This window comes from Ambystoma mexicanum, chromosome 1p, assembly GCF_040938575.1.
Source record: "Ambystoma mexicanum isolate Mex_15411 chromosome 1p, UKY_AmexF1_1, whole genome shotgun sequence".
Classification (NCBI taxonomy): domain Eukaryota; kingdom Metazoa; phylum Chordata; class Amphibia; order Caudata; family Ambystomatidae; genus Ambystoma; species Ambystoma mexicanum.
The window spans coordinates 184,004,936-184,018,490 of record NC_090921.1 but is presented as its reverse complement, the minus strand read 5'-3'; the positions used below and the strand labels follow the sequence as shown (position 1 = coordinate 184,018,490).

Here is a 13,555-nt window from a genome sequence, read left to right as displayed (position 1 = left end):
CTAACCAAAGCCAAGGCAAACCGGCGAGTTCACCCAGAAACAGCGGGGACACTGGGCGTATCAGCGAGCACCCAGCGGGCACACATTTGGGAACCACTTAATTGAAAAAAGAGATAAAGAATGGACATATTGAAAAATGGGGGGCTTAAATCACAAACCACCCCTATTCTAATGTGTGCATGTACAGATTACAAATACTTGAGAAGCAGAGAGAGGATAAAATATAAGACATATACATTATCCAACATTGTTTATAAGCAGCTTTTGGAACAGGTAAAAACCCCGAATTATTAGAAGTCCTGGGAGGAGAGTATACCAATCAGTCACAAGTGTGTGAAAACCAGATATCCTGGCAGGAGAGTATACCAGGCAATTGAAAAGGATTGTGTTAAACAAGAAAACCACACCAGAGAGAGAGAGAGAAATACAATGTGTCTTGAAATAAACTAAAATTGTAAAGCCAGACAGTGTGGTAGTTGACCAAGCGAGGCCCAAAGAACTATTGTGTATAAAAACCTCAAGGAGTAAAGAAGAATCCAGGGGAAGGGAACTACCCTCTGGAGCCAAGACTGTATTCCTTGAAGAACGTTTATTTGAACCATTTATTCTTCCTTTATGAACACTTTTCTGAAACTTCCAAGGTTAAAGACATTTTCCCTTTTCATCTTAGTGTTTAGTTTATAGTGAGGGTCAGAATAGAACTTTGGACACAAGACAGTTTTGTTTTTGACATCCTGAAATGGACCAATCCTTAGTTTTGGTTTAGGTAGGGAAACGTCTCTTGGAGCAGGTTCAGAGAGGTCATTCCCAACCCCTTTTATTTTTAATGAAAGTCTTTAGCCAAAAACATGGAAAACTTGTGTCTGAGTTTCATTCCTGACTCCTCACAGAACTTACTGAATAAAATACGCTTGCACCCAGTTCTTTCAGTACTCTGACATCCTTGGAAACCCTCTAGCGAAATGAAGGGCATCACACCTTGGTCGTCACCCCTCAGATGCATCTGGCCCCTCCCCCTCACAGATTAGGAACAAAATCACCCACCCTCTGAGATTCCAACCGTATTAGGAAGCAGGTCTGACTAGAGCAGGCCAAATGTGGAACAAAGATACTGTCCTACACAAAATTGAATTGGAAAATGCCCTTGGGATAGACAACATCCCTCCACTGACATTTCTCCAATGAAAGGGGGTCCTGATGGACCATTGCTGGGCACACAACGTACACTGCCCACGGATCCAGTTTGAACAAGTTCTCAACTCATCTTCCACTGATTCGAAAGACCTCATTTATGCTTTATATTTCAAAGGGATTGTGTCCTCCGACGTATTCCTTATCTTTGATAATACGTTTTCAGCTTGCTGGCCTCGGAAATTTTTTCTGTAGAGGGCGCTGCGCGTCGACGTCCGCCGAGTCGATGTCCCTCGACGGCCACCGTATCGGCGCCGACATCACCATGCCCATAAATAGCCACGCGCTGCGTCTGTTGCTCAGTTCCATTTTTCCGCGCTTCGTGGGGCCTCGGAACGTCGTTGCTCAGTTCAGTCAGGATAACTCTATATCTACTCGACTAATACCTACTCGTTCTCGATGGCATCTTCATCGGAACCGACAACGCCGCGATCCGGCTTCAAGAAATATCGAGACTGCGGTAAAAAATGTCGATAACGGATCCACACAGGATCTGCTTGTGGTGCTTGGGATCCGAGCACCATTGTTCGGAGTGTGAGGACTGCATGTCCATGACAGCGAAAGCCTTGAAGGAGCGCAAGGGGAAGCTCGAGAGAGGTAAGTCACTCAAAACCTCCTCGAAGGTTTCTTCGGCTGAGTCGAGGCATTTGTCTCCTCGCCGTCGAAAACATTCCCATTCTAGATCTCGAAGTAGCTCCCACCATTCGTCGAGATCAAGACACTCAAAAAAGAGACGTCGAAGATCCCCTTCGTCGTCGTCTTCTGTGTCCCCAGAAAGGGTCTCTTGTCCCACAAAACACAGCTCGCAAGCTGAGTGGGAGGAATTCAGAAAGAAAATGTTAAGCGTCTTCGAGAACGCGGCCTCGACCCCCTCGAAGACAGCTGAGGGTTGATACCCCGGGTGAAAAACCCAAAAAATCATAACACAGCGAGTCGCAGCACCCGGCGAAACATTCCACCCGAGAGCGCCACCAGCCATCGGGTAAGAAGGCACCATCTTCGATGCCGTCGTCAAAGATTCCTTCGACGCATGGATCAGCGCCATCAACGGCGTTGTCGAAGGGTTACTCGACGCATCGGTCGATCGACTTTACGCCATTGTCGACATCGATGCCGATGAAAGAAAAGACCAAGGCTACTCCACAGCCAACGGTGATTCCAAGGGCCTCCGACACGACGCCGAGACCGTCGTCGATGTCCTCGAGTAGGATCCCGATCCTCTCAAGTTCTTAGAGACCCCTTCCAGTTTTTTCGACGCCGTTCTCGGCGCCTTCGAAGCCTGTCACATCGGCGTCGACGACATCGACGTTTTCTCGCCCAATAATGACGAGTTTGGCTCCTTCTGCCTTAGAGATGAGTTTTACACCATTTCAGAGGTCAGAGTACCCTGGACTATCTTCAATTTATGAAGAGGGGGAAGATTCTGACCAGGAAACATTTGGGTTACAGAGGACCACACTGCCTATTTCAGAGGATTTCACCTCTGAGGAAAGAAGGCTGAAGGACCTACAGGAGTCACTACATGAGGCAAGTGGGCTGGACACTTCCCCAGTAGTGGAACATGCCGAAACACCCTATAGAACCCTTATGGCAAGAATTATTGAATTTATGGGTTGGTCTGCGCCTTCCCCTGTTTTTCAACAGGATGACCTAACAGACATATTAGACAAAGGTCCACAGGAAGACCCTGTGGTCCCCTTCCATGCAGCCTTACAGAGGAAAATTACATCTAATTGGGAAACTCCTGAAGTTATCCCTGCGGTCAACAAAAGATTGTCAGCCAAGTATAGGGTAGCGGCTGCTGACCCTGAATACTTATCAAAACACCCGACTCCAGAGAGCCTGGTGGTTCAAGCGGCAACTTCATCTAGCAGTAGGACCGCTTACCCTACTGTCCCACAGGATAGAGATGACAAGAGGTACGATTCTATGGCAAAGAAAGTCTTCTCTGCTTGTAGTATGGCGTTGAAGCCCATCAACGCCACCTGTACGCTCGCCAGGTTCAGTCACACACTATGGGAGTGTGCTTCATCAGCGGCTGACTGCATACCCGAAGGAGAGGAAAAGGAACATTAACATTATTAAAGATGGCAAAGATGCCATGTGCGAATCACTTCAAACTGGCATCGATTCCGCTGACATTATCAGCAGGGCCATGGCGGCAAGTACAACAATCCGCAGGCATGCGTGGTTGCGAAAGTCTGGCTTTGCTCCAGATGTACAGGCCAGACTTTTGAATATGCCCTTTGACGGCTCTTCACTATTCGGAAAAAAGGCTGATGACAGTCTGGAAAAGCTGCAGACATCTAAAGCAGCGGCAAAATCTTTAGGAGCTGCTATCCGCCAAACTCCTTTTCGCCCCTCAGGAACCTCTGGGAGAGGAAAGTCCTTTCGCTATTATTCCGCATTCGGGAAAGGCAGAGGACAGCCGGCTCAAAGAGGCCAAAGGAGATCCACCCGAGGTGGACGGGTCAAAGGTACTAAGGCCGCAGCAGCAGCAGGTGCCTCTTTACCCTCGGCTTCTGCATCAGCTGCCCCCAAACCACTCTGAGGCCTTTCCACACAATACACCTGTAGGGGGCAGGTTAACTCACCATCTGACGGAATGGCAGGCTATAACGTCAGATGCTTGGGCATTGGAGACAGTTGCCCAGGGTTACTGCCTACCCTTTCTACACATCCCTCAGAGTCATCCACCGGGGAACAGCTCTCTAAAAGTTCCAGATCCGCTCCTCTTGCAGGAAATTATAGACCTGCTAGAGAAAGGTGCCATAGAACCGGTACCTGTAGCGGAGAGGAACAAGGGCTGGTACTCCCCCCTACTTTCTCATACCAAAGAAGGACGGAGGACTGAGACCCATCCTGAACTTACGAGAATTGAACAAGTTCCTCAGGAAGGACAAGTTCAAGATGGTAACTCTCTCTCAGATCCTTCAGGCCCTCCAGCTCCAGGACTGGCTGGTATCTCTGGACCTTCAGGATGCTTATTTCCATGTGCCACTCCATCTCAAACACAGGAAATACCTGAGGTTCGCAATTGGCGACTCTCATTATCAATTTCGAGTTCTGCCATTTGGGCTGACCTCCGCCCCGAGGGTCTTCACCAAGCTGATGTCGGTAGTGGCGGCGAGTCTACGGAGGGAAGGGATCCACGTCTACCCCTACCTGGACGATTCGCTGATCAGGGCTGTATCTTCAAAACAGGCCCAGACCCAGTTAGATTATGTCTGCCACTTCCTTCACAAACTGGGCTTCTCCCTCAATTTAAAGAAGTCACAGATGATACCATCACAGAGACTCCAGTTCATTGGAGCGGCCCTGGACACTTCCCTGGGAAAAGCCTTGCCACCAGAGGTGAGGGCTCAAGATATTCTACAGATGGTCACCAAGTTTCAAAATGCCCAACGTCTCCCAGCCTTCAACTTTTTGAGGTTGCTAGGCCTCATGGCATCCTGCACCTTCCTTGTGTCAGAGGCTCGCCTGAGAATGAGATCTCTTCAGTGGGCACTGAGAAGTCAGTGGTCGCAATTCTCAGGGAGAATGACAGATCTCCTCAGGAGTCCGGACAAGGTAGCCCGCGACCTTCAATGGTGGGCCTATCCAGAGAACATCTTGGAAGGAGAACTGTTTTGGCAACCATGGCCGGAGATAACATTAGTCACAGACGCCTCACTCACGGGGTGGGGAGCCCATGCCAACGACTTGACCATCAGCGGACGTTGGTCTCCATCGGAGACCAGACTACACATTAACCTATTGGAGCTGAGAGCGATCAGACTAGCGCTGAAAGCTTTCCTGCCATCAGTACAGGGGAGAAATGTCCTGATAATGACGGACAACACGGTGGCCATGCACTACCTCAACAAAAGAGGAGGCGTAGGATCACTGCCACTGTGCAGAGAGGCGATGCAGCTCTGGTTTTGGGCAATCCAAGAAGGAATCTCTCTATCGGCAGTCCACCTAGCCGGAGAGAAGAACTTGACAGCGGACGCTCTGAGCAGGCAGAGCACAGTCTCCCACGAGTGGGAGCTAGCTCAGGAAGTCCTTCAAGAGATCTTCGCCCTTTGTGGAACCCCTCAGGTGGATCTGTTCGCCACAAGCACCAACAGGAAGTGCGATCTGTTCTGTTCAAGGGAATTTCCCCCGAGAGGAGCTCTAGGAGACGCGTTCGTAGTGGACTGGGAGTTTCCACTCCTTTACGCGTTCCCACCAGTCCCTGTTATTCCTCAAATGATCAGGAGGTTGAGAAGATTCCGGAAAACCATGATCCTAATTGCCCCGGATTGGGCCAGCAGAACGTGGTACCCGGACCTTCTAGATATGTCCATCTGTCCTCCAATCCGTCTTCCACTCAAAGAGAATCTTCTCTCGCAGAAGGGAGATCAGGTTCTCCATCCAGACACCAGAACCCTCAACCTTCACGCCTGGCTTCTGAAAGGGTGAGGTACAAGGATTGGGATCTCCCTGATGACTTTATGGAGGTGTTGCTTTCGGCCAGAAGGCCAGCAACAAAGTCTTTATACCGCTGCCGTTGGAACAAATTTTGCAGCTGGTGTAGGGAAGAGAATATCGACCCTTTTTCATGTGGTACACCAACGGTGTTATCGTTTCTACTCTACTTGGCAAACTCAGGCCTTCAAGTTGTCACTGTAAAAGGCTATCTCGCAGTGCTTTCTATCTTCAAGCGCACTGCGGAGGAACCATCGTATTTCAAACTTCCTCTAGTGGTACAATTTCTCAAGGGATTAACTAATGTTTATCCTCCAAAACCATTCCAGGTTCCCTTATGGGGACTTAAATTTAGTCTTAAACTTCCTAATGGGCACTCCATTCGAACCACTTCACTCTTGTTTGCTGAGATTTCTCACGCTTAAAACTGTCCTATTAGTAGCACTACCATCTGCTAGGAGGGTGAGCGAGCTACAAGATCTCTCCTGTAAACCCCCACATACAATTTTCCACAAGGACAAAGTTGTCCTACAGGTGAAGCCTAATTTCCTCCCAAAGGTGGTTTCTGAATTTCATATTACTCAGAAAATGACCTTACCTTCGTTCTACCCCCCTCCCCATCCGGGGAAAGAGGAGGAAAGGCTACATAGGCTGTGGACCCAAGGCGAGCTCTCAGCTTTTATATCAGCAGAATGGCAAGGATCAGGCAAGCAGACCAACTGTTTGTAGGATCCTCAGGTCACAAGTTGGGACTACCCATAACAAAACAAACCATCTCCAGGTGGATTATTTTGGCCATTCTGGAATGTTACAAACTGGCAGGGAAAGAGCCACCCCAAAATCTCAGGGCTCATTCAACCAGGGGTATCGCAGCCTCTTCGTCTCTCCAAAGAGGGGTACCGGTCCGAGACATATATGGGGCTGCCACATGGTCGTCCGCACATACATTCACAAAATGTTACCATCTGGATTCCTCCACTACTCAAGAGACCAGATTTGGCAAGGCCGTATTACATTCGGTCCATCCCTAAAGGGATACATAACATTCTCACTCCCACCTCCAATTACATGCCACTGCTATGGGAGTCTATCAAAGATAAGGAATACGTCAGAGGACACAATCCCTTTGAAGAACAAGTTACTTCTTACCTTGTAACGTTCTTTCGACGGGATGTTCCTCCGACGTATTCCTTATCGCCCCTCCCATCCATCCCCGCAGTGATACTTCCCTTGTGGTTGCAGCTTACGCTCCTTCAAGGTCAATAACCAATTCAGGCATGACTTTTCGTATGCTACAAAACGGAACTGAGCAACGGACGCAGCGCGTGGCTATTTATGGGCATGGTGACGTCGGCGCCGATACGGTGGCCGTCGAGGGACATCGACTCGGCAGACGTCGACGCGCAGCGCCCTCTACAGAAAAAAATTCCGAGGCCAGCAAGCTGGAAACGTATCATCAAAGATGAGGAATACGTCGGAGGAACATTCCGTCGAAAGAACGTTACAAGATAAGAAGTAACTTGTTCATCTCCCTCATAACCAGGGGCCCCATAACTGTACCGAACACCCAATAGCAGTGGACCGCTGACCTGCATCTTCCAGAGGGTACAGACATATGGCAAACCATTTAGAAGGCGGTCTGGTCCTCCACCATTGCGATGCAATATAAAATGCACAATAGTAGGCTTGTTTTCAGATGGCATCTAACTCCTCAGAAGCTCTCTAAGATGTATCCCAATGTTAGCCACCTGTTTTGGAGAAACTGTGGCGCGACCATCACATACTGGCTTTTGTGGTGGGAATGTCTGTCAGCACTACGCTGTTGAAAGGAGGTTCTGGCTTGGATCAAGGGCATTGATAACATCAGCAGAGAACTATCACCATTACTGGTATTGTTCAGCATTGAGGGACAAGGGGGTGACTTCTTGTTATTGTCATAATTATTATTGCAGAGAAAACCTGCTCTTAGCAGCCAGAGTTTGTCACCCTTCATTAGAAGAGAAACCGCTTTCTCACACGACGGGAATGGCTAGCCAAATCACACGAAATATGAGATGGAAATCCTAACAGCAATATTATTGGAGTCGCATGCACACATTGATATGGAATGGTTGCCGTTCATGGAATACTATTGACTGCATAAGAACGGGGTCATACCCAACACGTGATACTCACATGATCCAAGCATCCATGAATAATCTCCCAGTGTAACGCACCCTGACAAGCAACCATGCATCCCGCCACTAGGTCCACCAGACCTGTATTGTGACAGTGCCGCCTCACTCCATCGCAGTGACTTAGCTTTCTCTAACCCAACGGATGTGGGAGGGAAGAGGTGTCAGGTACCTGATAATGTTTACAGATTTTGATTAGCAAAGTTGGACTATTTAAAACACTGTGCGTGTGGTATGCAACCCTGGAGACTATGCCCCCACTGGATTTCAGAGGGCACTGTTTTCATCTTTACTGATTGGCTTCAAGCTTTTCAGATACTGTAATGTCATGTGCCACGTCTGTGATAAAACATCAATAAAAAGATATTTCCACAAGAAAATTGTAGGACTGAAGGGTGGATCCCAAGAATAAACATGCTACGCACTATCGTAACTGGTACACTCGCAGGCCTTCAGTCCCTTACTTTATATAACCAGCCATCCATTACCTCAACCCTGCCTTGGTTTCTTTCCACTCAGAGAATGAGAAAACTGCACTAAATTCAGAGGAGTTGTCTGAGTCAGCCACCCAATCTGTTTTACGAGTTTCTATACTCTGGTATTAGCACACCGGTAACATCAAATTAGAGAATGCCCAAAACATATATCTGAAATTATTTAGTACCTAGAGCAACCTTGATTGTTTTAACACTTCTTTGGTTTTTACCAGAATCACTTTCTTGTGCTAACTTTCTTCCCTATTTTTCCTCTCGCCCTTAGGCCTCCTGGATAAGCTGGGGGCCATGAATACAGTTCTGGAGGGTATCCAGAAGTCCTTGGACATGTACCTGGAGACCAAACGGCATATCTTCCCTCGCTTCTACTTCCTGTCCAATGATGACCTCCTCGAGATCCTCGGACAGGCACGCAATCCAGAGGCCGTGCAGCCCCATCTCAAGAAATGCTTTGACAACATCAAGTCGCTCAAGATACAGAAGGTAGTTACACAAGACAGGTAGTCAAACTAAATGGGGTTGTTTATTTCCAGTAATCGAATGAATATTTCCAGCACACCGCACAGATAGAGAACCTTTTGTGTCCAGATTTTCAATCGTCCGGAAAAAGATAGAAAACACATTTTTACAAGAATGTTTTTTCACTTTCAGAGCGTGTTATATGCCACGTAGTAAATCAACAATATCCATCAAAGGATAATGACACAAAAAGAATGGAGAAGGAGGGTGGAAGAGCCTGACCACTTGCCCATCAATGCAGTCAGCCTGTTTCACCCTCATGCTGATGATTTACTGCATGCATGGGTAAAAGCACAGACACCGGATGTATCCTGGGTTGCAGTGCAGTGAGAGTGGCCTAGACTGTGTGCACATGTACGGATTGTACATCAATAGTAACAATCACCATGGCACACTTTGCAGCATTGCCAATTGGTTTCTCTGGAATATGCCTACTTTTTTATTTATTTTATTGATTTATTTGTGTTTCTGGTCTACGTGAATAGACCTTAACACCACTTGTTTACTTACAATAATAAACAACATATCATAAATACAATCAATGCATACTATTTTTTTTAAATCATATGCGCATCTAAAAGAAAACCAACTGATGCAGATAACAAAGCAGTGCAATTGGTAATGATTTTGAACACTAATCCTGATCAAAACGGTCCCATCTCCGGTCTCAGGGGTTCAGTCTTATGCTGTCTCTCCATAGTAACAATTCAACACCTCCACACAATAAGTGCTTCACTGATTCTGCATGCGTGTTGCAGACATGTTGCATCCCCCATGTCTTTCCAGCGTAATCTATTTTCCCTAGTTGGCAGAAGATTTAGGCAAAACTGCATACATATTCTGGCAAAAAACCATGAAGGAAGATACAATAATAGGCACATAGCACAGCTTCCTAGTTTCCTATTTTCCCGGATTCGTTTTTTTTAGTATTTATAATTATACCGTTTTTCTGCAGTCTTAATCCAGTTGAGGTTGAAGATTTTGTTTTTCTTGCCAGTTTAGGGTTGAAGGATACCTCTTCGATGCTACTAGAGGCCTGCTGCAACTGAGCTCTACAATGTTGCATGATCTCTACAATGTTGCACCAATAGACTTTCACTTTCCAACCTACCTTGGTCTAAATGTTCCAGCCCCAGCTTCGTTGAGGCCGAGTTAACTTTTTTTTTTTATTTTAAAACGTTTTTATTATATTTTAACCAACAAACAATACAGACCAAATATACAATACAAAATACCTTAATACAGTTTTGAATGTGTACAGTATGCAATTTGATCTCCAATCCCCAAACCCACTCCCCCTACGAGCCCATCAAGTCTGTTTACTCTGTGTTTGCGCTGCGCGGTGGGGTACGTTCTCCATTGGAATCCGCCAAATCTGGCATCGTTCCAAACAATTCCGATATCAATGATTTCCAAGCCAACAGGGTTCCCACCTCTTCTCCCCCTCCCATCATACTGGACTCCTGCCATACCATAGTCTCTGCTTCCGGCCACTTTTGCAATTCCTTCCACCATATCTCCACCTGCGGTTTATGACAAGCCTTCCACCCCATGGCAATCCTCCTCTTAGCCAGCACGTATGCCAAGTCCTTCAGTTTGTTAACGTGCTTCAGTTTTTGCGATCTAGGAACCCCCCCAATAGGCAGGCCCAGGCTGACTCTACCACCAGTGTAACTCCTTTATCCGCCAGTTTCGCCGCTATCTCGCTCCAGAAGCGCCCAACCACAGGGCAGGACCAAAACATGTGTGTCATGTCTGCCTGTTCTTCATTGCACTTGGGACATGCTTGTCTGCCTGCATTTTTAAAACTTGATATCCTCAGGGGCGTCATGTACGCCCTATGCGTAATATATAATTGTATTTGTTTCAACCTAGCATTTCTCAACACCTTCTGATGATACCATAAAGCCCGCTCCCACATCCCATCTTCCATCGGGGCCCCCACCTCAGTTTCCCAATCTAATCGAAGTTGTACTGGTTCTTTACCAATCTTAAGCATCAGCATATCATCCAATCTTGAAATCTCGTGCCCTCCCTCTGTAATATCATATATAGTGTCCATGATACCATCCGGCTCTGCTTCGAGTATAGTTTCGGGGCAAGCCCTCTTAATTTCCCACACTAATCTATGATATGTAATATATTGACCTACGTGTAGACCTGTTTCCTCACCCAACTTCTCCCAACTTATGATGGCTCCCTCCCGCCAAACATCTCCCACCGTTGCCAACCCCGCTGATTCCCTGTGGGTTCTAATCCTCTTCTGCAGTTGCTCATCTCTTTTAACTAGCGCCACCAGCAGTATCTGCGGGGAGCACGGAGCCGGGATTTCCATCATCCTGCATGCGCGGCGCCAGATCCTCCACCCAAGCAACATCATTTTGGGGCGCCCCTTCATGTCTGTTTCGGATAACCAGATCATTTCCTTTAAGTAAAATGGGGCACAGTCTGCACTAAACAATCTGGATTCGGGGGTACTTTCATCCGAGAGCCATTTAGCCACGTACTGCAGTTGGCTCGCTATATAGTAGGCCTCATAGTTGGGGAGCCGTATCCCCCCTTTTTCATAAATGTTTTGCAATTTCCACAATGCCATCCTGCACCTGGTTCCTTGCTACAAAAAGTCCCTGCATATACTATTAAGCTTGGCAAAAAACTTCCCAGGTATGAGGTGTGGAATGTTTCCAAAAAAATGCAGGAGCCTAGGCAAAACCACCATCTTAAGCATTGCGCTATGCCCCATCATGGCTAGCGGCAGCTTCCCCCAAGATTGCATACTTTTCTCAATTTTCCCCACAGCTATCTCCGTGTTGTGTTTATGTTCTTGTTCAACCGTATGATACACATCTATCCCAAGGTACCGAAAGGTAGCAACAGTCCAAGGAACTTGCAACACCGGCAGCTGGTCTACGGGGAGTCCCCTATAGTTACCCAACAGGAAAATTACAGACTTCTGAGGATTCACAGCTATCCCAGACAACCCCTAATACCGATCTATAACCTCCAAGATATGCTGGAGATTCTCCTCTGGATACTTCAGATACAACAATATATCGTCTGCATATAAAGAGATCAAGTGACGCTCCCCACCCACCTCGATGCCTATGGTGTCGTACTGCTGTCTAAGGTATATGGCCAAAGGCTCCAATGCCAATATGTATAACATAGGGGACCATGGGCATCCCTGTCTGGCACCTCTGCCTAACCTCCATCTCTCTGAAATAACTGCTCCCGTCTTAACTCTGGCGAGCGGCTCACTATATAACATCTTTGCCCATCTTACATATCCGGGCCCCATCCCATATTCCATCAAAGCCGACAGTAGCCATGGCCACTTGACAGAATCAAAGGCCTTTACCGCATCCAGGGACACTACCGCCATGTCACCCTTCTTATCCCCCGCCCATTCAACGAATCGATGTAGTCGCCTGTGATTGTGAGTTATGTTCCTGTTGGGAACATAACCCGTCTGATCCGGGTGTATGAGTTTGTCTATGACTCTTCGCAGTCTACCCGCCAAAACAGCCGTTAGTATCTTGCTGTCTTGATTCAGCATTGATAGCGGTCTATAGGAGCCACAGCTGTTCCCAGGCTTATTCGGTTTAGGGGGCGGAATTATGACTGCTTCCCTTAGCGACTCTGGCAGCTGTCCCACCTCAAACGCTTCATTTAGCATATTCAGCATCGGAGGGAGCACCTCCGCCATGTATGCTTTATAAAACTCGCTCGGAAACCCTTCCGCCCCTGGGGTTTTACTAGTTGGCAATTGTCTCACCACCGCTTCTAGCTCCTCCTTAGTGATTGGTGCATCCAGCTCTTCCCTCTCTTCAGCACTTATCCTGGGCAGACCTCTATCTTCAAGCGTTTCCTTTATTCTCTCTTGAATATCCTCCTCAACATCCCCATACAGTTCTCCGTAATACGTGGCAAATTCCTGATTGACTCCCTCCTGGGTATCCGCCACACTTCCGTCCTCCCTCGTTATTGCCCTGATGGTGGGTCTGGGGGTTTCGCTCTTATATAGCCATGCCAGGAGCCGTCCTGTTTTGCCCCCACCCGCGTGCTGCCGCTCTATGTATTTCTTATAATTCAGTTTACACAACCTATCCCAATACTCTCCACACGTCTGCTGAAGTTGAAGTACCCGCTCCGCATTCGAACCAGTATCACCATCCTCCTTTTGCGCTTTCTCCAAATCCCTCTCAGCCTCTTGTAAATCAGCCAGGACACCGCCCTGCAGGCTTTGGGACTTTGCTATTGCCACGCCTCTCAACACTACTTTAAAGGCCTCCCATAACATGCACGCCGAATCTACACTGCCCGTGTTCTCTTCAAAGTAATTTATGATCTCCTCCCTTACCTCTTCTTTAAACACAGGATCTTTGAGCGCCTCTGCTCGGAGCCGCCACGTCGGGATCCTTGCCCTTGGAGGGCGATATTGCCAGCTAACAACCAAGGGCGAGTGGTCCGACAAGACTCTCGCTTTATATTCCACCCGCACCATCTCCGTTATTAGGCCTGACGTAGCAAAGACATAATCTAGTCTAGTGGACAGCTGTTGCGGGGCCGAATAGTGAGAATGCTGTTGTTCTTGGGAGTGCTTCATTCTCCATACATCAGTCAAGTCAAAATCATTGAGCAGCGCTTGTAACACCCGTGCCGCCGGGGCAGGTTTTTCCCATTTCTGATCTGATCTATCCACCCTTGGATCTAATACACAGTTAAAGT

The 13,555-nt window shown here is 47.6% G+C and overlaps 1 protein-coding gene across 1 annotated transcript in view; it reads left to right on the top strand.

Moving 5' to 3' along the window:
* Positions 1–13,555, top strand: part of DNAH2 (dynein axonemal heavy chain 2) — a 3,498,763-nt gene that overhangs the window by 1,459,605 nt on the left and 2,025,603 nt on the right. Inside the window, exon 31 of the mRNA XM_069646273.1 lies at positions 8,574–8,791. Coding sequence (XP_069502374.1) covers positions 8,574–8,791 — 218 coding nt within the window. The remainder of the gene's footprint in view (positions 1–8,573; positions 8,792–13,555) is intronic.